This window comes from Jaculus jaculus, chromosome 8 (assembly GCF_020740685.1).
Source record: "Jaculus jaculus isolate mJacJac1 chromosome 8, mJacJac1.mat.Y.cur, whole genome shotgun sequence".
In the NCBI taxonomy this organism is placed as follows: domain Eukaryota; kingdom Metazoa; phylum Chordata; class Mammalia; order Rodentia; family Dipodidae; genus Jaculus; species Jaculus jaculus.
The window spans coordinates 38,852,430-38,874,325 of record NC_059109.1 but is presented as its reverse complement, the minus strand read 5'-3'; the positions used below and the strand labels follow the sequence as shown (position 1 = coordinate 38,874,325).

General features: G+C 43.0%; 1 protein-coding gene across 1 annotated transcript; it reads right to left on the bottom strand.

Annotated features, from left to right (window-relative positions):
- Positions 1-957: 957 nt before the first annotated feature.
- Tmco5a (transmembrane and coiled-coil domains 5A) lies at positions 958-12,845 on the bottom strand. Its single transcript, XM_045157730.1, has 10 exons — positions 12,703-12,845; positions 12,191-12,314; positions 11,739-11,789; positions 10,946-11,017; positions 6,982-7,038; positions 6,560-6,619; positions 6,079-6,143; positions 4,876-4,933; positions 3,196-3,236; positions 958-1,156 (listed from the first exon to the last, which is right to left on the bottom strand). Exons 1-10 carry the CDS (start codon positions 12,840-12,842, stop codon positions 958-960), a joined length of 867 nt encoding a protein of 288 aa, XP_045013665.1. The 5' UTR covers positions 12,843-12,845.
- Between the last annotated feature and the right edge of the window lie 9,051 nt (positions 12,846-21,896).

The window sequence follows — 21,896 nt, the reverse complement described above, 5'->3', positions numbered from 1 at the left end:
ACCAGAACATGTTTTCCTGTGGGAAACAATACATGTGACCTCGGCAAGCCAGGCTGCCTTAACTTCTCTCCTTTATCTTTCCTATCCCCTAGCAAGGAATTAGACATGTGACCAATGCTTTGACAAATCAGAAAGTCTGTCTTTTTGGTCACATTGATTGTGGACCAGTGTGTGTTCTCTGGGTTTTACTGCTGGAGGTATTGAAAAGAGTGTTGCATTCTGTTAAGATTCCTTACTGGGTGGAGTGGGGCTTAGGCTGCTGGCACCCATCTTGCAGTGAAGGACAATGCCCATTCCAAGAGAGAAGAACAGGAAGTGACATTACTTTGAGGCTTTTGGATCCAGCCTTGAACCTTGCCTGGAACCCCTTATCTGTTCTAATCATGAATTTTTATTTTTGCTGTCTACTTTTAATTTTGTTTGACAGTCTTAATAGGTTACTCAGGCTAGCTTTGAAATCACAATCTTCCTGCTCCAATTTGCTGAGTAACAGGGATGACCTGTGTATGTCACTATGTCCAGACTTGTTGATGAATTCTTTACATCACACACACACACACACACACACACACACACACACGTTAATTTAAGCTCATATTCTGATACAAGTGGTGAGCAATCTGCATTTCAGAGATCTAGTCTCATTAGATTTTTGAAATCTACTAGAATCATTGATCAGCTCTAACTTCATGCTACATCCATCTAGTTCTACAATTAGTCATTTTTTGCTATCATGCACTATTTATCGTTTTCATAAAGCTCTAGAGTCTTAATCATAGAGCTCTTTACTGGTCAAGGTTAATCTTGGGTAAACAATGTCAAGAGTGAAGGTGGTTAAGTAGGCAAACCTCAAGGGGTAAAACCAAGGAAAACCCCTTCCCTCCACAAGTTCCACCATCTCTCATCCACAAGCTTGGGTCCCTCTCGGCTTCCGTCATGCAAGGACGCCTCTTGGGATCAGTGAGGTAACATGTCTTCTGTCTGCAGTGTTAGAGATGGAAACAGGAAGCAGTGGAGCTTCCACAAGATGTCCCTGCTCAGTATCTTGGGCAGCGTGTTGACAAGGAGGTCAGGATTTATAAAGCTTAAATGGAAAATCAGGTATCCCAGCAGTCTGATGAAAAACAGGGTAGTGAAAAAGAGAGAGCGAAAAATCCTGAAAAAGAAAGCCAACGTGCTGTTAACTAGAGACTAGACATTTGGAACAAAGTGTTAAGTCATACCTAAGGGTCTGCCTTCTCCCTGATGTTCCAATGTTGCCCACTAACTGTTCTCTTCTTTGGCTGGTCTGCGAGTCATTCTCTCTCTGTCACTGCACTGTATTTTCTTTGAAGCATTTATCATTATCTAAAATGATCTTGTTCCTCTGTTTTTGTTTTGGCAGATTATTTTCTAAAGTTGCATCCAAGTATATATTTACGAGGGCCCACATCCTCCCCAATATGGAGATGATCAGAATTTTTCAAGATTCCTACAACCAAATGGGTTGCAATAAGATCTCGTTTGGCCTTCCTTCATTTGCTCTTCCCTGATGAACAATGACACTAGATATCTGCCCATGGGTTTCTTGGTCTGATGTGTTTCCTTAATCTGGTCCGTTTACTTATTCAATAGGTTGGGATTTTCTGTTGATTTACAAGAGTTCTGTTCATAAGTTCTCGGTACCTTTTCTACCATGTGGACTACTTCGTGCTCCTCCAGCTTTATCAGGTAAGGCTCACTTGCTTTAAGCAGGCGTGTCCAACCTGTGGCCTATAGACAGCATGCATTCCAGAATAGCAATGAGTGTGGCCCAACACCTTTGTGGGTGACAATGTTGAGGCTAGACACTGAAAGTTATTAAAGAACAAAAGTTCTCAATTTTAGCAAGGTCTAGTTTCTCAACCTTTTAAAAATGGGAATCAATGCTTAAATCAGGCATGGTGGCACAACGTCTGCACTTGGAAGACTGAAACAAGCTGATCATGAATTCAAGGCCAGTGTGGGCTGCCCTCTAAATTCTCTCATCAACAAAAGAAAAGTACAATCAATGCCTTTTGCATGCTGTGGTTAAAAATAATTTTTCTACCCTAAGGTTGGAAAGATAGTCATATTTTCTATTTAGAGTTTATAAGAGTTTAAATCTCTCTCTCTCTCTCTCTCTCTCTCTCTCTCTCTCTCTGTGTGTGTGTGTGTGTGTGTGTGTGTGTTCTGCAAAGTCTTAATCTTCCTTTCAGGAGATATACCCTTATTGGAGTGTGTACAGGAGTTAATGACTTACTTCTTAGGAATGAAACATGGTGTCTATCAGCATGATTTCCTGCTGGGTTTTGGTGTTAGGAAATGAAAGGGGTAGCCCAGGAGTTCTGGGGGAAAAATTCTGCTAGTTATCTCAGCAAGGTTGTATTACAGATACTGGAATCTGAAATACTTCACTTACCTGGTATGAAGGCTGTTCTCTCTAAGCAAATTTTCCAGACAATCGGAGTTGACCTTTACCAATAATTTTAACCATCTTGATGGCCCTCTTTCTAAATCACATTTCATACCACTTTGAGTGTGTTTTTATGCCTTCTTAAACAGATATTATTGAACATAATTTGACATTTTCTTGAAAATATAGAGGCTTCATGAATACTAATTGTACATGGGTATCACAATGTTTCCCTCCAGACTAATATCCACTCAGGTGTTCAAATCTTGAATTCTTATTTAATTCTAAAAGTATTTTTTATCCTAAGGTTGCTTATTTTCCCTACAATCTGCTGTTGGGTAGTGGTATCCTAGTATGTAGGGGTTCTCTCCCCATGTCCCAGCTCTTGATGCCACTGGGAAACCACATGCATCAAGCTAATTCCAACTGTTACTGGGAAAAGGAGATTAGCCTCATTTCTTTCTGGGAGTCAAGATTCCCATTTCTCACTACTATTGGGCTGCTGGCTTCTAACATAGGAAAGTGAAGACTATTATCATCTTTGGACAAGAAGTCATAACACTGGAACCATTATATGTGAGCAGTGACACCAGCTTATTGATGTGTGTGTGTGTGTGTGTATGCACACACACAAACACACACACACACACACACACACACACACACACACACACACACACACACAAACAAGGTTCTCCTTGTCAACATTTTGTTCTCTGCCAGGATGGCTAAATAAAGTTGCTTAGCTTTCCAGTAATTTTACTATAAGATATTTTGCTTACCTTTTACTGAACCACGTTGCCTTTCTGAGGACAGAATTATACTGAGAGAAGAAAAAGAATCATATAAATAAGCAATTTTTGGAAACTGCCAAATAGTATTCAGTGTGCCATCAGTTAGGTGTTAAATTCACAAAAATCTTTCAAATTCTTTTGTATGTATTTTTGCACATAATTTTCGAAGATGATAGGCTTTTTTGTACATATTACTACTGTTACTTATTTAAGTTACTGCTTTATAGACCGGCACATATAAATTAAGTTACAGAAAGGCATTACAGTGCCTAGTCTTGTGTAGATCTGAAAACTGGGTCCTCACACATACACATACACATTTTTAGCTCTCTGAACTGGGCTTTTTGGTTTCTACTCAGCCCATGACACTGGGGTGCTTACAGGACATGAATATCACACAAGCAAACCCTCAAGAGATAAGTTTGAAAAGCAACAAAAGCCTAAATTCTGGATTTCTTCAGATTGCCAAAATATTTTCTCAGTTATTTCACTGTCTTTGTAACTCCCTTGTGAGACCAAGAATGAGAAAAATTCTAATCACATTTTAGAGCTCACAGAACTGGAATTAGAGTCTTTCTGGAAATGCAGTTCTACAGCTTGAAGGACCTGAAGTGGTATGGCCGATGGCCAGCCGCCCAGGGGATCCTCTGTAAAGGTGCTCAGACATCACTAGGCTTGATGCAGATAACTCTCTTTCTCCTCTGGTGGCTGGTTAGAAGGAACAATCTGATGAACCTCTGGGGATAGGTGGTGGGGAATGCTAAGCTTGGGTCTATTGGATTTTGGAAGGATCATTTGCTGAGTGGAACAAATTTGGGAACCAGAATGAATTGTTCGAGACAATGGGAACATGGTCTAACATGACCAAGCATTTGGATGATCCCAGGACAATGGTCAAGGGCTGATATTGTCATTTAAGCAAGAGATGGGGCCTTCATTCTGAAATTATTCCTGTTTACCTTGACTCCATAAAATGTCTGGTGATTAGCAACTTTGGCTTTAAAGCCAGTTCAAATTACAAAATTAGAATCCGATAGAAGTTTTTACCTTTTAGCCTTGATTACTGTAAGACATCAAGGCTGGAAGGACTGATGCTGTCCATCCAAATGTTCTGCCCCTCTCAGACCTTTGCGTGTGACAGGGTGACTTCCCGATGCTACCCGTGGTCATGAAGAAGCACCGCTGCCTGTGTCGTGACTCACAGACCAATTCTAGTGGGATGGTGTCAGACACTTGGTGCTTGGGAGCCGTTTGAGACCATGCTGGGATGAATGTTGGCAGATGAGTGGTGGAGTATGTGCTTGTGTCTCCCCACCTTTGTGCCACATACCCTAGTCCATGCTCCTCCCAGCTTCCCCTTGAGGGTCTGTGGTCTTTAAGAATCTGTCCCACCTTTGTGCCACATACCCTAGTCCATGCTCCTCCCAGCTTCCCCTTGAGGGTCTGTGGTCTTTAAGAATCTGACCTTGGTATGTAACTGGAAGTGGGGAAGCTGATTGCTCCTCATGCTTTCCTCTGTTGTCATTGCCTGGTGCTGGGATGCTTTGGGGATTATAGTTGTAAAATGCTCATAGGAAAATTGGGTATGGCTCTGTTGGCTTGTATTTCTGGAAACTCCAGTAGAAGGTAATAGCACTAAGATCTACCATGGAGGGATGGAGGACTTACCTCTTTATTTTGTCTGTTACATTTTTCTCTCACAGAGTCCATTGTTAAGACTTTTGATCTAAAAAAGATATATGAAGGTGGCCTTCAAATATTCATAGACAGCAGGGCTATTTGAAAATGCCTCACAGTCCACAGCTATGTTGTCTCATGTCAGACAACATTTGTTTAAATTTAAATTAATTAACCAAAAAGCGCCTCAGTCACACTAACCATCTTTCAAGAATCATGTGTCTTGGAACTACCCACTGGATGGCACAGAAAGTTCTACTGGGCAACCCTATTCTAGAATCTTAGCTTAACGGTGAAGCATCCTGACTATCCTGAAGGTGCCCTCAATATAGAGGACATCCACATCTTAGGACCCTGGTTTCTAGGCTATAGTTTGTATGTGGCCTACTTAGAGGACATAGTTTGACATTTGTTGACACAAAAATTCCCCAAATATCCAATAAATGAAAATTCTTATTCACTGTGTGAAGATTTAACTTACAAAGAGGGTCAGAAAATGGGATTGAGCTTTTTCTTAATTTTTTTATGTCATTTATACTCTGGACATGTGCAAGATTCACTTGGGAGTCCTTCATTTGTTGTTTCTAATTCTTAAAAATTTTAATTTATTTTTTGATAGAGTCACCGTGAATGAACTCTAGGCATGTGTGCCCCCTTGTGCACATGTGCAACATTGCGTGCTTCTTGCATCACTGCGTCTGGCTTACATGGGTTCTGGAGAATCAAACGTGTGTTCTTAGGCATTGCAGGAAGTGTCTTAACTTCCAAGCCGTATCTCCAGCCCTCGTTTCTAATTTTTAATGTTCCATAATTCAATGCAGTGTATGGTTCTTAGTTTCATAACGCAGTATCTATATATGTACCTACGGGTAAGTTTCATGCCTATGTCATGGTTGGATTTCTGTACATTTGGGAGAAGTAAGGGTAATGCTGTGAAATATAAGAAATTTACCAAAGATCCTGGACATCAATACTTTTTAGTATGCATATTTCTAGGTGTAATGCAAGTGCAAATAATGAGATAAAACTATGAAGGAAGGTAGGTGGAGTTTTAAGCAGATTGCAAAGGGAGGGGAGAGATGTGACGCTGGGGCTCTTTCATTTCCAGAGGGACTGGGCTGGGAGATCCCTCTAACTCCTGCCGAGCTGGAGTTTCCCCTAATCCAGGATGCACCTTTGCTTGCTAACACTCACACTTCTTTCTCTAGGACTCCAGTCTCTAGTTCTTCTTCTATTCTCTTCAGAGCTTCCTGGTACTTCTTCAAGGAAAATTGAAGGAGGCAACAGTTACTACATAGATACTTCACGATTTTCCTAAGCATACAAACACTTCTTATTAGACTACAGCATGAATGTTTAGGGTACTTCACCACTTCCTCTGCTTTCATAGGCCCCACCCGCATACTGTCTTTCATTATAGTACAGGACTGGGTTAGCTGTAGCAGATATGCTCTCTGTCGATAGTTTGAGAACATAGAGCCTGGAAGAGCCAGGTAGTAGTTACTGGGTCAAGGGACAATAGAATGACATTGGTAGAGGCGGCTCATAATCTTAAGGTTTCTTCATAACACCTTGAGGAGTCACCACACTTCTAGGTAGCATTCTTTAAATAGCCTGTGACTTGCATCCTGTCCCTTAATAATCCTTCTGCTACATCTGGACCCATAAGCAGTACCTTGATGCAGAGGGCCTGATCTTCACAGAGCTGGGACACAAATATGTAATCTTCCGTTACCTGAGAAACCAAATTTGTGTGCTCAGTTTGTCTCAGCTAATTGCTATGAGAATAGAGCAGTGCAAGTTCTTCCCATGTTGTAGATTCAAAGTGTAGTCTTTACGTATAAATTCATTATTTTTAGGATAAATAACCGTATTTTCCAGCACAAATGGGAGAAGATTAGATGTTAATATGTGGAGATATGAGGTCAAAAGGAACGTTGGGGATTGGATTGCTCTTCCTTTCTTACCCCTGCATGACCCATGTGACTCTGAGACTGGAACTTGCTGATCCGTCAGTCTTTTGGGGGTTAGATTAGACTGAAGGAGAATCCTGTTCCTTATCATGGGGAGAACCGACCCTGAAGTCCCTGCCGTTACCTTGACCAGCTCCTGTTCCTGGCTTGCACAGGAAGCTTCCAGCTGCTGTAACTTCACCTGCGGAAAGGAGAGGAGACAGGCACTCAGTGACAAACGAACACTTCCCGAGAATGGCACATTATCTCAAAGGGTATACACTTCTGGGAAACAGCCCCAGCTTGCTGATGCCAATGGGAGGAGCCAGTGTGTCCAGTGCCCTCTGCAGCTGGGCGAACATTCTCCTCTCCTCCAAGCAGTTGCTGCTGCCTGTACCTGGAACTTGAGTTCCCAACTTTTCCTCTTTGAAATAACATAGATCTTGAAAAATTGGCTTTCCTTTTCCCTTTTCTTTTCTTTTTTTGAAAATTTTTATTTATGAGAGAGAGAGAGAGATCGAGAGAGAGAGCGGGGAGAGAGAGAAAGATAGAGAGATAGAGAATAGTCTGCCATGGCCTCCAGCAACTGTAAACAAACTCTAGACACCTGTGCCACCTTGTGCGTCTGGCTTGCATGGGCCCTGGGGAATTGAGCTTGGGTCCTTTGGCTTTGCAGTCAAGCACTTTAACTGCAAAACCATCTCTTCTGCCCTCCTTTTCCTTGTGTTCTTTTTTCTAATTTTTTTTTTTTTTTTTTTGTTGAGGTAAGCCCAACAGAGTGGGCTTTTTTATGAGACAGAGAGAGAAAAGAGAATCAGCATGCCAGTGCCCTAGCTGCTGCTATCAAACTCCAGAAGCATGTGCCACCTTGCGTGTATATGCAACTTTTCATGTTCTGTCTCCTTGAGCATCTGGCTCATGTGGGACCAGGAGAGTTAACCTGGGTCCTTCGGCTTCACAGGCAAGCGCCTTAACTGCTAAGCCACCTCTCCAGCCCTCCTGTGTTCTCTCTTCACTCTTTGTTTTTTCTCTGTAAATAGACTGACCACTATGCTAAAGACTGGTGGGCTTTCTACCCTTACGAGAACTAAAATTCTTGTGGGAAGACATAACAAATAAGTCAATGTGATAATGTCACACACATCAAAGCGAATAAAACAGATTAATTTCACAGGAGGCTGGGTTAAATGCTGGTGTAGGGGGGGTGAGAGGATGGTGTGAGAGGTTGTGGGTTCCTTACTCTGATTGGAGTGTGCTGTCAAGGGAAGGCTTGCAATGTAATGATACAGTCTGTCTTGTAATTCAAAAGAACGTCTTTTCTCTGGCTCGGAAAGGTGGGTTGTTTTGGAGAACCAGGAGAGGCAGAAAACTAGTAGGAAGGTCACTTCAGTTGTGCTGGCCTGCAGCATGGAGAACGGAGGTCACAGATGGAGGCAAGAGCGTATTTGGAGCCAGTTTTGAGGTAGGACAGACATGCTATGCTTGCATCTGTTTTCAGCTCTACTTTCTCACTTTTATTCATGAAAGTGTTTGACATCTGTAGTCTTTACACAGCTGTGTCTCCTCCAGTCAATTCCATCAAGGTCAGTGACCACATGTCCTATAGCTATCCTTTTAGCAATGGTGTGATTCAGAAGGTTTCCAAGCGGACATCCCGTTAAGAGACTGAATTGATTACTAACATGCCAGAGGGGCAGAAGCAAAAGAGATGCTCTGTGTACCACACAGGAATTGCCTGAGAACTCCACAGATTGGGTGGTTCAAAGGGCTAGGTCTGTCACAAATAATGGTGATGTTTCTCACAAAGGCTGACAGCCACGATAGATCCCATAATGGTGTTTCTCACAGAGGTTGAGATGCTGACAGCCATCATAGATCCCATAGTGATGTTTCTCACAAAGTTAAGACCCTGACAGCCACCATGGATCCTTCATTCTGGTTGTTTCCCCAGGGAAACCTGTTCTGGCAGATGAAGGGCTCTTGGGAGAAGAAAAATCAGTGCTCCTATGGCACTTGACTCCAATTTATTCCCAGACCCCTCATTTCCTTCTTTCTAGGTGGTTTCTACATGACTAAACACAGCCAATCAAGATTACTTCCCAGCTTTGGACTGCCTATTTTTATGGCCACCAATACTAAACTGGCCAGCAGAAGATAGTTTCATTCTCAAGGTCTATTGCCAGGGCCTGCAATTCTTCCAAGACTTCTTCATACACACTGTGTAATGTGGGCTTCACAAGGTAAAAGGAAGTTAGATAAGGACAAAGATGGCGATCTAGAGAAAGGGAGAAGGAAGAATTTTATCTGCCTTCTGATGACAAAAATGCCCCTACTTCGTGTTTATTTGACCAGATAGGTTCTGGTTGGCTCTGGATTCTTTGTTGAGGAACAGTGAGAGAAATGGTAGATATTGTATGATATGATTAGCAAGCAGAGGCCGTTACATTACATTTGGATTGGCATTGATAATGGGGCATGAGATATGCTGTCTCTGGATTGATGTACAGCCTCACTCAGTCTGAGATACAAAGGGTACAATTGTGTTACCATGTCAGCTAATTTCTGTTGCTGACTGGATTGGATCAGGAATCACGTAGGAGATATGCCTCTTGGGTGTTTCCAGAAGGGATTAACTGAGGGCAAGTTCTTTCCTTAGAGTGGGCAGCTCTTCTGGTGCCAGCCTGACTATAAAGAGATCCCAGGAGGGCTGGCGAGATGGCATAGAGGTTAAGGTACTTGCCTGCGATGCTGAAGGATCCAGGTTCGATTCCCCAGGGCCCATGTAAGCCAGGTGGACAAGGTGGCATCTGAGTCTGGAGTTCATTTGCAATGGCTAGAGGCCCTGGTGTGCACATTCTCTCTCTGTCTGTCTCCTCTCTCTGTCTCTCTCTGTCTCTCTCCGTCTCTCTCCAATAAGTAAATAATAGAAAAAGAAATGCCAGGAAAAAATGGCCCTTTTTCCTGTCCACCTGTGCCCTACAGTGGTGAGTGCATCTATCCTGACCCTGCCATCAGAACTTGGTGTCCTCAGTTTCCCACTGTGGACTGAAGACCAGTGGCTTTCCAGGAATCTTCCAGGCCTTCAGTGTCAGACTGGGGCCCCTGCGGCATCCAGGCGTCCAGCCTCATGGACTGAGCAGCTTCTGCATTCTCAGACTGTCCAGTCTGCAGAGAGCCATTGTTCAACTACCCAGCAGGCATCATGTGAGGTCAATACATTGACTAATACAGTGACTTGGTGAGCATTCCATGTTGTGGTTACTTCAGCCTAGCTGAGACATAGCACCAGATCAAAAGCCGCTGGCAGGAGGACAGGATTGACTTTGGCTTACAGTCTTGAGGGGACACTTCATGATTGCAGGGGACACCATGGCATGAGCTGGACATCACCTGCTTGCTATATCAGGTATAAAACAGCAATAAGAGAGTGAGTTGAGCTCTGGCAAGAGGTTGCCTCTCAGTCTGTTCCCAAGAACACACCTCCTCCAGTAAGGCACCACTCCCAAATTGCCATCAGCTGGGGGCCAAACATTCAGAACACATGAATTTATGAGGGACATGTGATTCAAACTACCACACTCAGGGAAATTTAATATATATATATGGTTTTTTTTTTTTTTTTTTTTTTAAGGTAGGGTATTCTGTAGCCTAGGCTGATCTGGAATCCACTCTGCAGTCTCAGGGTGACCTTGAACTTGCAGATTTCCTCCTACCTCTGCCTCCCAAGTGCTGGGATTAAAGACATGTGCCACCACACCAGGTGGAAAAGTTTATGAACACTCAGTTAATCCTCAAACGGAGGCTGGGAGGGAGTGATTACCTAACTGAATTTCACATACCTGATTAAGTGCTGGGGCTAGCCTTTAAATGAGCGACTTCACCTGCCTCAAAAGTGTGTGTACCTTTGAGTGTTTCAATAGAAGGGAGAACAAAACTCAGCTTCAGAGAAAAGTTCTTGAAAAGGGCAGAGGAAGAGAGCTCAAAGGCTAGTGACTCTGTCTGATTTGGCAAAAGGACAGAGAATTTATCATAGCTTTGACAACTGTTTCCAACCTGTTTGTTTCCTGGTCACACAGCCCAGACCCCTTCAGGATTGCTTCTGCACTTACCATCGACTCTTCCGGGGTTATGTCCAGGTCACCTTGTTCACTCTTGGCTATCTTTTGTGATTTCCTTGAAATCTACATTTTCAAATAAAAGATATATTTCAAATAAAAACATACACTAATTAAAAAATAGAGAAAAGCATCCGTGTGTGTGTGTGTGTGTGTGTGTGTGTGTGTGTGTGTGTGTGTATATAACTGAGGCATGGTAAAAGCTTCAAGGCGATGGACCCTAACACTGTCTTGTGGATTCATCTTTGTTCTACCTTCATCTTTTCAGTAGTCTTGTCGCCAGAGCCAGCATTCATTCATGTCAAGAGCACTTCCCTCAACCATTAATTCTAGCTGGCCTACCCAGGATTGCAGGCGTAGGTATGAGTGGATAGCAACTGAAAGTTCGCTGTAATGTTTGAAGGTGTGAGGCAGGGGTCAGCCTAGAAAAGGAAGGAAAATCTTTGGGGATTAAGCATAGTTGTGTGTGTCTGTGTGCACGCTTTGAAATCTCCACTGAAGGTACAATTAACCTCTTACCATAATGGTTCCATTCCAGTCAACTCCTTGAACAGACTGTCTGCCGGAGTCTATTCTCTTGTGATAGAATGACAAGCTCAGGGATCACTAACCACCTCATCCACTCCTCCCGCCCTATTCTTGGCAGAGAATATATGTAGAATTTAGACACAAAACTTAGCATCAGGAGAGTAGGGCAGAGAGTAAGACTCACTTCAAATTCAGGGTTGGTTGGTTTGTTTGCTTTTGACACATGATCCATTCCAAGGACCACAGAGACCTGTCCTACCTTTCTCTGAAGTTCTGATATACTGTGGAGCAGAGTCTCATTCTTCCTTTCCTGGAGAGAAGGAAGCCAAGTATAAGTCTGCATTGGGACAACTCTATCTGTTCTTATTCACTTGATTGCTACCCACTTCACCCCAGAAATATTTTCCTGCAGTCATTTTATGTCACTTGGATAATGTAAGCAGATCTTGAGGCCAAACTATAAGTGAAATGAGCACTAGCTCACCAGAGCTAGAAATACTGAGAGGCTTCCCAATATTAAACACCACCCCAAACTGTGTCCTCCATTCATTTCCTCCCATTCTCAGATAGGAGCTCTTCATTCTGTCACAGACATTATGAAATTTGACTTGACCATTCTTTATACATAAAAGATCAGCTTATCTGTCAGGAGATGTGTGTCAGTGTGAAGAATGAAGCCTACGGAGTAGCTCTTCCCAGCTTTCCCCTTACAAGTCTGGCTGATTCTTCCTCCAGTTCCTGCAGGGCATTTTCCCTTTCCACTGCCACACAGTTTTCCTTCTCCCACTCCTCATCTTCTGCAGGGTCTCCAGTCTGGGTTGTCTCCCTCTCCAGCCTGGGTGGAGCAAGCATGATGTAAGGACCCATGATTGTCAGTTTCAGGTATCAGTAGCAAGGGCACTTTAATGACTATTATGCATGACACTCAGGTTGGAAACCCTTCTTTCCTGGATCCATAGAATCAGGTCACTTCCAAGACATGCAAAGAAAGATCTGCTTTATTCTTCTACCCAATGCTCCACTGTTCTCTCAACTCAGGGCAACCTTGCTTAGTTTTCAAATAGTCTAATTATAACTTGCTGTGTTTGCATATTCCAGCCAACACAAATTAAGGAGTTTTTTTTCTATATAAGATATATGTCTCTCGAGCAAACAACAAAATTGAATCGTGTTTGTTCACCCCTTCTTTCCAATGGAGAACTCTCATAAAACCCCAGACTCACCTCTGGATTTCATTTTCTTTTTCTTGGATTTTGAGAAGAAGTTCCTGATTTGCTTCATCTATCTTCTGCATATCCTTTTCAAGGTCCATGTTCAAACTCATAATGTTCCTCTTTGACTGGGCCAGTTTTAAGATTTCCATTTTTTCTGACCTATAGCCAAATGAACATGGGCTGGTTTTCCTAAGAACAAAACCACTGGGCCAAAGGGGTTATCTAGAAGCCATGTAGCTCGTCATCCTTGCTCTCTCTGGGACATCCTTTCTCCTTTTCATTCTTGGAAAATATTTCTTAATCATGCTGTACAGTCTGTTTCAGTAATTCTCAACTCATTGTGGGGCATCTTTCCCAGGCTTTCTCCTCCCACATGCACAAGATAACAATGTACCTCCACTCTGCTTTTATGAGAAGCTTTGCTTCCTTAAATAGCCTTGCGTCGGTGAGAATTATTTCCCATGGCAACCTTTTCTTAAATTGTTCTCAAAACCTGCTTATGCAATACACTTTTATTGAGTATTTTTATCTAGGCATCTATTTCACTTCTGATTTAGCCTCGCATTCTGCAGAGACAAAAGAGATTTCTACTTCCATATTAGGACTTCAGTCTTCCCTCTCTATTTCTACTTCTTTTCCACTTGCTTCTTACATTGCTTGCAATTCTACCAGGAGGGCCATTTCTTTGGGCATGTATATATAATCTAGGCACAGCATTAAGAAATACAAGTATCTTTTTTTTTTTAAAGTGTGAATGGTATAATGATAACTTTAAAATAGTATAGAAAGAAGACCATAAAGACCACAGGTGGCTCTCACTAAACTTTTCTCCATCAGTATGTAAATTGATTCACTGGCTCATCTTGGAGGTTCTTAACCAAGAGTAAGGTACTAGATGCAGAGTTTTATTTGGGATAGAAATGAAGTATGATATTGGAAAATATAGTTTTATCTTGGAAGGGCTGGCTTGAATGGGAAACTAGTTAGTTCCTATTCATGAAGAAATGGTGTGCATGAGAAAAGTGCAGTGGAAGATGAGTGGATGGCAGAGGGAAGGAGAGTGAGACTACACCAGTGAAGGTATCACTAGTAGAACTGCTCTTCCCCTGCTGCCTGGATGTGGTTCGTATAGTTACCATTACTTACTCATAATCTAGCTCGTCTTCTGCCTGGTCTTCCATTGCAGGTTCTCTGAAATGCCAGCAGAGATGTATTTATGAGCTAGGAAAATGGCTCTATTTATCCCCAGATAAAAAGTAAGTGAGCTGGTTTTCTCCTTCTAAACCCTCGGATTTAGACAAGACAAAGCTCAGCCTTTAACTTCTGTCCCTGATTGGACTCCTCACCAGGAGGGGACAATGAGGACATATGGATGGTGCTGGAAATATCAATACATGTCCTGCAAGCATATATTCTCAGGCTGTTTGCCAAAATGAGTCAATTTTGAGATTTGCACAAGATAGAAGGAAGGGACAGAGGTTGTCAGCGGTCCCTACATCCCCTTTTATCTAAGTCCTGTTGCATTCCTTAGGGTCCCAGGGCATGGAGGTAGGTATACCGCTGCCCTGAAAAGCCATCACTGTTCTCTAGCCACTGGCATACGTAAGCTGGACAGCAAGTGAGGTACATCAGCATTAAGATGGGCCCAGGAAATCAAGTAGAAGTATGTTGTTTGCCTCTCTGTGCCTTATAGCTTCCTCTTCTTCTCCATTTCTTCAACAAACTATACCTTCCTTCTACTGCTGTAGAATCTTCCTTCCTGATTGTGCCCTAGTCAGTTAGCTTCTGAAGAGTCTAATCTTTTCCCACTGGAACCGAACCACCCAATAGAATCCCAGAAGCTTCCGTGGGGTTATGACTTTGCTATTGCCATAGGATGGGTGGGGCAGCGTGTCACAGTGGGGCCAGTGGTAACGGTTTCTATTACCTGTATCAAGCCAGAGCCTTCGTGGGAGTGTGCTTCATTCACAGTTAAGTCTGCTCTAAGCAGGGATAGATTTTGTGGATCTGATTTCTGGGCAGTATGAAGGGTTAGCTTTCAGAATCACTTCTGGTAAAGAGGTCTTCCTCCCTGCACAAGTGTGACTACAGTGGGAAATCAGAGACTTGTGGCCAGCAAAGTAATCCTGTCATGTACTCAACTAACTGTGCATTCATCCAATAAACACTGAAAAGCAAAATGTCTGCTATACACCATTCAAACACTAAGGAGAGTGAACAAAACAGTCCAAAGCATTAGCCCTCATGGAAGGAATTAACATTGTAAGGTGCGAGTGTATGTGTGGAAGGGTAATAAAATCAAGTAAGTACAGTTTATTTTGTATGGTAAAATACTGTGAAGAAACAGGTGAAGTGTAGGAGGGAAGGCAGCGTGTGTGTGGGAAGGGAGGGTTTTTGCAATTTTAAACTGGGTGGGTAGAGAAAGCAGCTGAGCCTTCCTATACCTGAAAATTGAGTGCTAGCGAGCGAAGAGGCTTTGTGGGCAAGAGGAGGCCTGGGGGTGTGTTGAGCTGGACACAGTCAAGCAGGTGCACCCAGCACCAACAGATGGCAACAACCCTCAGTTTTCCCTGCAAAAGCGCATTGGTACATAGCTTCCCTGTAGTGACACTGTCTTGGGGGAGAGCAGGGCTTCCGAGAGGGAGACTCACCACTCAATGACTAAGCAATTACTTAATAGAGATTCTTACGTTGGAAATGACTATGTATCTTGAATTGGCTCCATTATGGCTTTCTTGCCAACTTCAGGGGGAAATCATTTATTTAAAGGCTATCAAGAGCATGTATTCTCTTCTACGGGAGTGTATGAGCATGTTGGCCAGATTGTGCACATGTGTAACTTTTTGTGGGTACAAGTTACAGAAACCTGTTAAGTTTCAGATCTCAACTCAGCAAGGACCATGTTGAGATTTGTGAGCTAGTGACTTCTGAACACACTGCAGTTTCAAACCAACTATTTGTAAAATTAATGGCCTCTGATGACCCCCATTACCATCTTCCTGCATCCTGAAGGGAGTTTCATTGCTTTATGAAGCTGTACACAGAAGAGTAATTAACTAACAATTCAGGCCAATGGCCTCTCCCAGGAATTAATGGTAGGGAGAGTTCATTAACCCCAGCTGGTTACAGCTTCTTTGGGAAATGCCCTGGACCAAGGTTATTGAAGTTGTTGATGGATTGGACAGAGACTTCAGGAAGGATAAAAAAGAAAGGCTTATCTCCTTTTTGGAGAGATTTTTCTCCTCGAGGGGCTACCCAGAGCCAGCAGATGGAACCTGCTCAGCCTCCAGCTTGGGACCTGTGTGGATGAGGACGGCAGCTTACTATCAGCAAGAATCATTAAATCAAAGTGAAAACAGGACCTTTGGGGCAAGTTACGGTCTGTGATAGAAGTCCCAAGATGGCTTGATTAACACCCAGGACAGCTTTCGAACAGTTGTTCGTCCTGAAAATGTTCCCATTCCCTGCCCCACACAGTGTTGAAGAATGCCTGAGAATGATTCCCCATCAGGCTCCTGGCTGTTGGGAATGCTCTTGACTTTTGTGAGGGTTTGTTGAGAACCTTCTGTCCATCTTCCAGGATGGGTGCTCCCACTTGGTCCTGTGTCCTTCGGCTGTGGAGGTGGATGTGCCCTTGTGCAGTGGGAGCCGCGAGGTCCCTCCACCTGTGGGTGGCATGGAAGTGGAGAGCTGTTTTCTCTGCTCACCTTGCTTGTCCTTCTTGGGTGTTGGCAAATCCCTCTTGGACAGTTTACAAATGTCCTGGTTTTAAGCATCGTAGCTGCTGCTAGAGAACCTCATCTTATATCATTGCTCCTATGGCACAGATTCAAACACAATTTCCCTTAAGTCTTTTTCTTTCTTTTTTTTTTTAAATTTTTTTTGTTTATTTTTATTTATTTATTTGAGAGTGACAGAGAGAGAAAGAAGCAGAGAGGGGGGGGGGTTGCGCCAGGGCTTCTAGCCACTGCAAACGAACTCCAGATGGCGTGCACCCCCTTGTGCATCTGGCTAACGTGGGTCCTGGGGAACCAAGCCTCGAACCGGGGTCCTTAGGCTTCACAGGCAAGCGCTTAACCACTAAGCCATCTCTCCAGCCCTAGTCTTTTTCTTTTCTTAAAATAATTTTAGTTATTTATTTGTGAGACAGGGAGAAAGGCAGACAGAAAGAGAGTGAGGATGGGTAAGCCCAGGTCTCTTGCCATTGCAAATGAGCTCCATGTGTATGCATCACCCTGTGCATCTGACTTTGCTTGGGTACAGGGGAATTGAAGCTGGGCCATCAGACTTTTAGATTTTGAAAGCAAACACCATGAACCACTGAGCCTGCTCTCCAGTCCTCGTTTCTTTTTTAATGACTATTTTAATATTAACTTACATATGTGTGTGCATGTGTACACACATGCATGTATGGATGTGCCAGGGTCTCAACAAACACCTGTCTGACATTGCATGGTTTCTGTGAAATTGAACCCAGGACATAAGGCTTTGCAAGCAAGCAAGCACCTTTAACCTGTAGTGACTACTTTTGTATTAACTATGGACTTACACAATCCCTTTGGATTTGCTCTCAGAGTACTTTTCTCACACTAGCAAAAGCAGAAACTGGAAAGACACTGAAATGAGAAACAGAGAGAGAGAGAGAGAGAGAGAGAGAGAGAGAGAGGGAGGGAGGAAGGGAGTATACTCATGTTTTGGTATATTTAACCTTTTAAAACTGTATTTTTATTTGAGACATATACATAGAGAGATAGAGAGAGAGATTGACACACAGAGCCAGTGAGTATGGGCCTACCAGGGCCTCCTGCCACTGCAAAAAAAGCCCAGATACATGTACCACTTTGCGCATCTGGCTTTTATGTGGCTACTGGGGAATCAAACCCAGACTGTCAGGGTTTGTAAGTAAGCAAGGTCCTTTAACAGCTGAGCCCTCTCTTTAGGCCCTGTTAACCTCTTGATATTGCATAACAATGATGGCATCTACAAAGTTCATGCTCAAAATCATGCAATCAAGTAACAACAACAAAAATCTCAGCCGGGCGTGGTGGTGCACACCTTTAATCCCAGCACTTGGGAGGCAGAGGTAGGAGGATTGTCATGAGTTCAAGGCAACCCAGAGACGACAGAGTTAATTCCAGGTCGGCCTGGACCACAATGAGACCCTACCTCGAAAAACCAAAAAAAAAAAAAAAAAAAAAAAACCCTCAAGAATTCTAAGTGTTTTGAGTATGTTTACAATTTCTTTTCTTTCTTTTTTTATGAGAGAGAATTGTCATGCCAGGACCTAGCTACTGCAAACAAACTCCAGTGTCTGTGTCCCCTTGTACACATGTGCCACCTGCGTGCATACATCATCTTGTGCATCTATCTGGCTTACGTGGGTTCTAGAGAGCCAAACCTGGGACCTTAGGCTTCACAGACAAGTGCCTTAACCACTAAGCCATCTCTCCAGCCCTGTTCACAATGCTGTATCGGTTGCATTTATAGCTCTTCTTGGCCTCAGATGGTCTGCAAGCTGTGGTTGGACATGGTTGTTTCTCATTTGTCCCAGTTTGCTTTGCTTTCTTCATTATATACAAGTCAAAGTTCAGATGTAACTCGATTTAATATCCATTTACTTGTGGGAGTTTGAACTGTCAAAAGGCATATGTATTTCTTTTAAATCGAAATGTGTTGAAATTTATTGAATCATTGTTATTATAACAGCAATAAAGAGATAAAAAATAAAAATTCATAGAAAAACTCTGCTTTTTTAAAAGTTTTCTTCTATTTCTGTCTCTTGTCCTTTATATCTTTTATACTTACAGAGTAAATATATTATTGGATATTTCATTTTCTATTAATACTTCTAAAAATGTACTCTAGGCGCTAGACACTGTAATTATTTCCTTTGCTGTGTAAAAGTGCTGAGTTGATAATCTCAGGAATCTGTGCATCAGACCCTTCCTTCCCACACTACCAACCTGCTTAACATCCACGTCTGCCCAGCTGGGCCTGAAGCTCTGGAGTGGCCACGTGCCTGCGTTGTTTGCTAGGAGGCGCCTGACCATGTGCCCCAGATGGGCAGCTTGAACAACATGCACTTCTTTCCTTGCAGTTCTGTGGTTCAGAATACAGCATCTAGGGCTGGAGAAGATGGCTTAGTGGTTAAAGCGTTTGTCTGCAAAGCCAAAGGACTCTGGTTCTATTCCCCAGGACCCTCGAAAGCCAGATGCACAAGGAGGCACATGCATCTGGAGTTTGTTTGCAGTGGCTGCAGGCCCTGGTGCACCCATCCTCTCTCTCTCCCTACCTCTCTTAAATAAATAAATAAAATATATTACAAAAGAAAATAAAAGAAATCCAGCATCTATGTTTGGGAGGGTTGCTTTCTACCAAGAGGCTTCTCTGTGACACTCCCGTGACTATTCCTCTGTCCCTGTCTGTGGCCTCTTTTCCTCTTGTAAGGACACTAGTCAGGTTGCGCTAGGGCCACCAATATAACCTAATTTTTACTTAAGTACCTCTTTAAAGGCTTTATCTCTAAAATCAGTCTTATTGTGAAGTACTGGGGTTAAGCCTTCAGCATAAAAATTTAAGAGAGGGCTGGAGAGATGGCTTAGCAGTTAAGCGCTTGCCTGTGAAGCCTAAGGACCCCGGTTCGAGGCTCGGTTCCCCAGGTCCCACGTCAGCCAGATGCACAAGGGGGCGCACGTGTCTGGAGTTCATTTTCAGAGGCTGGAAGCCCTGGCGCGCCCATTCTCTCTCTCTCCCTCTATCTGTCTTTCTCTCTGTGTCTGTTGCTCTCAAATAAATAAATAAATAAAAATTATTAAAAAAAATTTAAGGGAATTTCACTCCACATCCATAGCAATGCTTAAATTACCTTTTTACCAGTCATACCTGGCACATCTTTTGGCACTCAATGAATGCTTAGCTGTGCTGAATTTATGAGCAACCAGGGTGTAGCAGTTACTTTCTTGTTGCTGGGAAAAGTTACCTGATCAGAAGCAGTCTATAGAAGGAAAGGGTTGTAGCAGACAGCTTCAGGTTTGCTGAGATGAGCTTCCAGACCAGGCACAGTTGTGGAGGAAGGAATATTTATTGAAGCTTACAGATCCAGGGGAAGTTCCATAATGGCAGAAGAAGTTGGCCTGCTTTCATAGATCCAAGGGGGGGGGGGGAGAAACCCCCAAGCCAAAAGCCACACAGCACACTTCAGGAACTCCAGGTGGAACTCAGCCCTTTGCATATCTTTAGATTGGAATTACAAACCCACAACCACACCTTAAGATCTGCCCAGTGACATGACCTCCAGCCAGGTGGCTGCAGATCCAAACTACAAACAAATGCAGCACTGAGTATATTGGAGGCCATCTATTCAAACTACCACAGGGTTTATTTCAGACTTACCGTTTTGAGGGGACGTTTCATCAAGGTGAAGAGTAAGGCAGAGCAGGCAGCTGGGGCATCATACCTCCACTTGAAATAGGCAGGAAGGAAAGCTTTCGAGTTAGGTAGCTCTCAACTCCCAGTGGGCTGGATTAATAACCTTCAAGGTCCACCTCCAGTGACACACCTGCTTGCTCCGGCCAGACTCTACCTCTCCAGTTGCTATCAGCTGGGGAATGAGCATGAGGCTTGGTCACAAACACTAAGACTACAGGGGTCATTTCAGAGTCAAACCAGCACAGAGTGTCCTCTCTCCCTCTGATAAAAGCACTCTAAGGAATATGCTTGTAGGAGCTAGGGCTCTTGCTCAGTGGTAGAATATGTGGTTAGCACACCTGAGACTCGAGACCCTGGGTCCAATCCTTAATACACATGCATGTACACATATTCTGCCCAAAGAATGCATTCGCACAATCAAACTTTTCATTCTAACTAAAATATCAAAGAATCTGTTTTTATCATTTTAGAACATACATTTAAAATAAAAAAAAAAAGATGCAGAAACTAAGGACATGAATGGCTAAGTAGCTCACTGGGACCAAAGAAAAAGCTTTTTTTTTTTTTTTTTCCCTTTCTTATCACTGATTTATTGCTAGAGAATTTTCTGTTTGTGCCCCCAAATCATGTAACCTTAGAAACTTGTAACTGACCAATATTATAACAAATTCAAGGTGATATCAAAATGCCTGCCATACTGTCTGCAAAACCCCTAAGATACCAGAGCTCAGTCCCCAGGCTTTGGATGTTATTCCCGTGAGTCCATGTCAACATGAATAAATTTTCTGATTTTCTACTCTATCTCTGGTGCTGGTTCTGTGAGCCTCAGTTTCCTGTATCAACACAGCTGAATACCCCAGTTTGTTCTGAAGCAGAATCTAGGAGACCCTTATGTCTATGCTCTATTAGTAGGAGGAAGATGCAGAATGTTACAATTTGTGTAAGCAGGAACAAAGTTAAAGCAATGGGTACATGTGCAAAATGTGTGGAAGGGGGCTGGAGAGATGGCTTAGCGGTTAAGCACTTGCCTGTGAAGCCTAAGGACCCAGGTTCGAGGCTCGGTTCCCCAGGTCCCACGTTAGCCAGATGCACAAGGGGGCGCACGTGTCTGGAGTTCATTTGCAGAGGCTGGAAGCCCTGGCGCGCCCAATCTCTCTCTCTCCCTCTATCTGTCTTTCTCTCTGTGTCTGTTGCTCTCAAATAAATAAATAAATAATTTAAAAAAATTTAAAAAAATGTGTGGAAGGGCAAATATGCCCCAAGAAATATTTGTGTCAAAATTGAATGAGGACACTTTAAATAAACATTTTACGTTTTTTTTTTTTTTTTTTTTTTTTGTGGTAGGTCCTCACTCAAGCTCAGGCTGACCTGGAACTCACCATGTATTCCCAGAATGGTTTCACAGTGATTCTCTACGTCTGCCTCCCAAGTGCTGGGATTAAAGGCATGAAGCCACCATGCCTGACTAAATCAGCTTTTGTGAGTGCATTATGCATTTGTATTGCTTATTTAAGCTAAGAATAAAAGCACGTTTTGATACTCTAAGTGGGTAGTGTGTAGCATTGTGTCTTCTCTTCCAAGGTAGGATCCCAATCTAGACCAGGCTGACCTGGAACTCACTCCTTAGTCCCAAGCTTGCCTCAAAGTGACAGCAATCCTCCTACCTCTGCCTTTTGTGTGCAGGGATTAAAGACATGCTCAAAGAAGAAGCTTTTAAAGCTTCCTGTATATGTGATGACACTGCCAGCATTTCCTGGGAGCTTCAAAAAGTAAAT

What these genes read in the sequence shown, in the direction of transcription:
- Tmco5a (XM_045157730.1), bottom strand. Translation starts at nt 12,842, where the DNA reads ATGGAAATCTTAAAACTGGCCCAGTCAAAGAGGAACATTATGAGTTTG. An exon ending in TAACCCCGGAAGAGTCGATG is followed by an intron (nt 7,039 to 10,945) that starts GTAAGTGCAGAA and finishes TCCTTTCCGCAG; the next exon opens with GTGAAGTTACAGCAGCTGGA. An exon ending in AGGAACAGGAGCTGGTCAAG is followed by an intron (nt 6,620 to 6,981) that starts GTAACGGCAGGG and finishes TTGGTTTCTCAG; the next exon opens with GTAACGGAAGATTACATATT.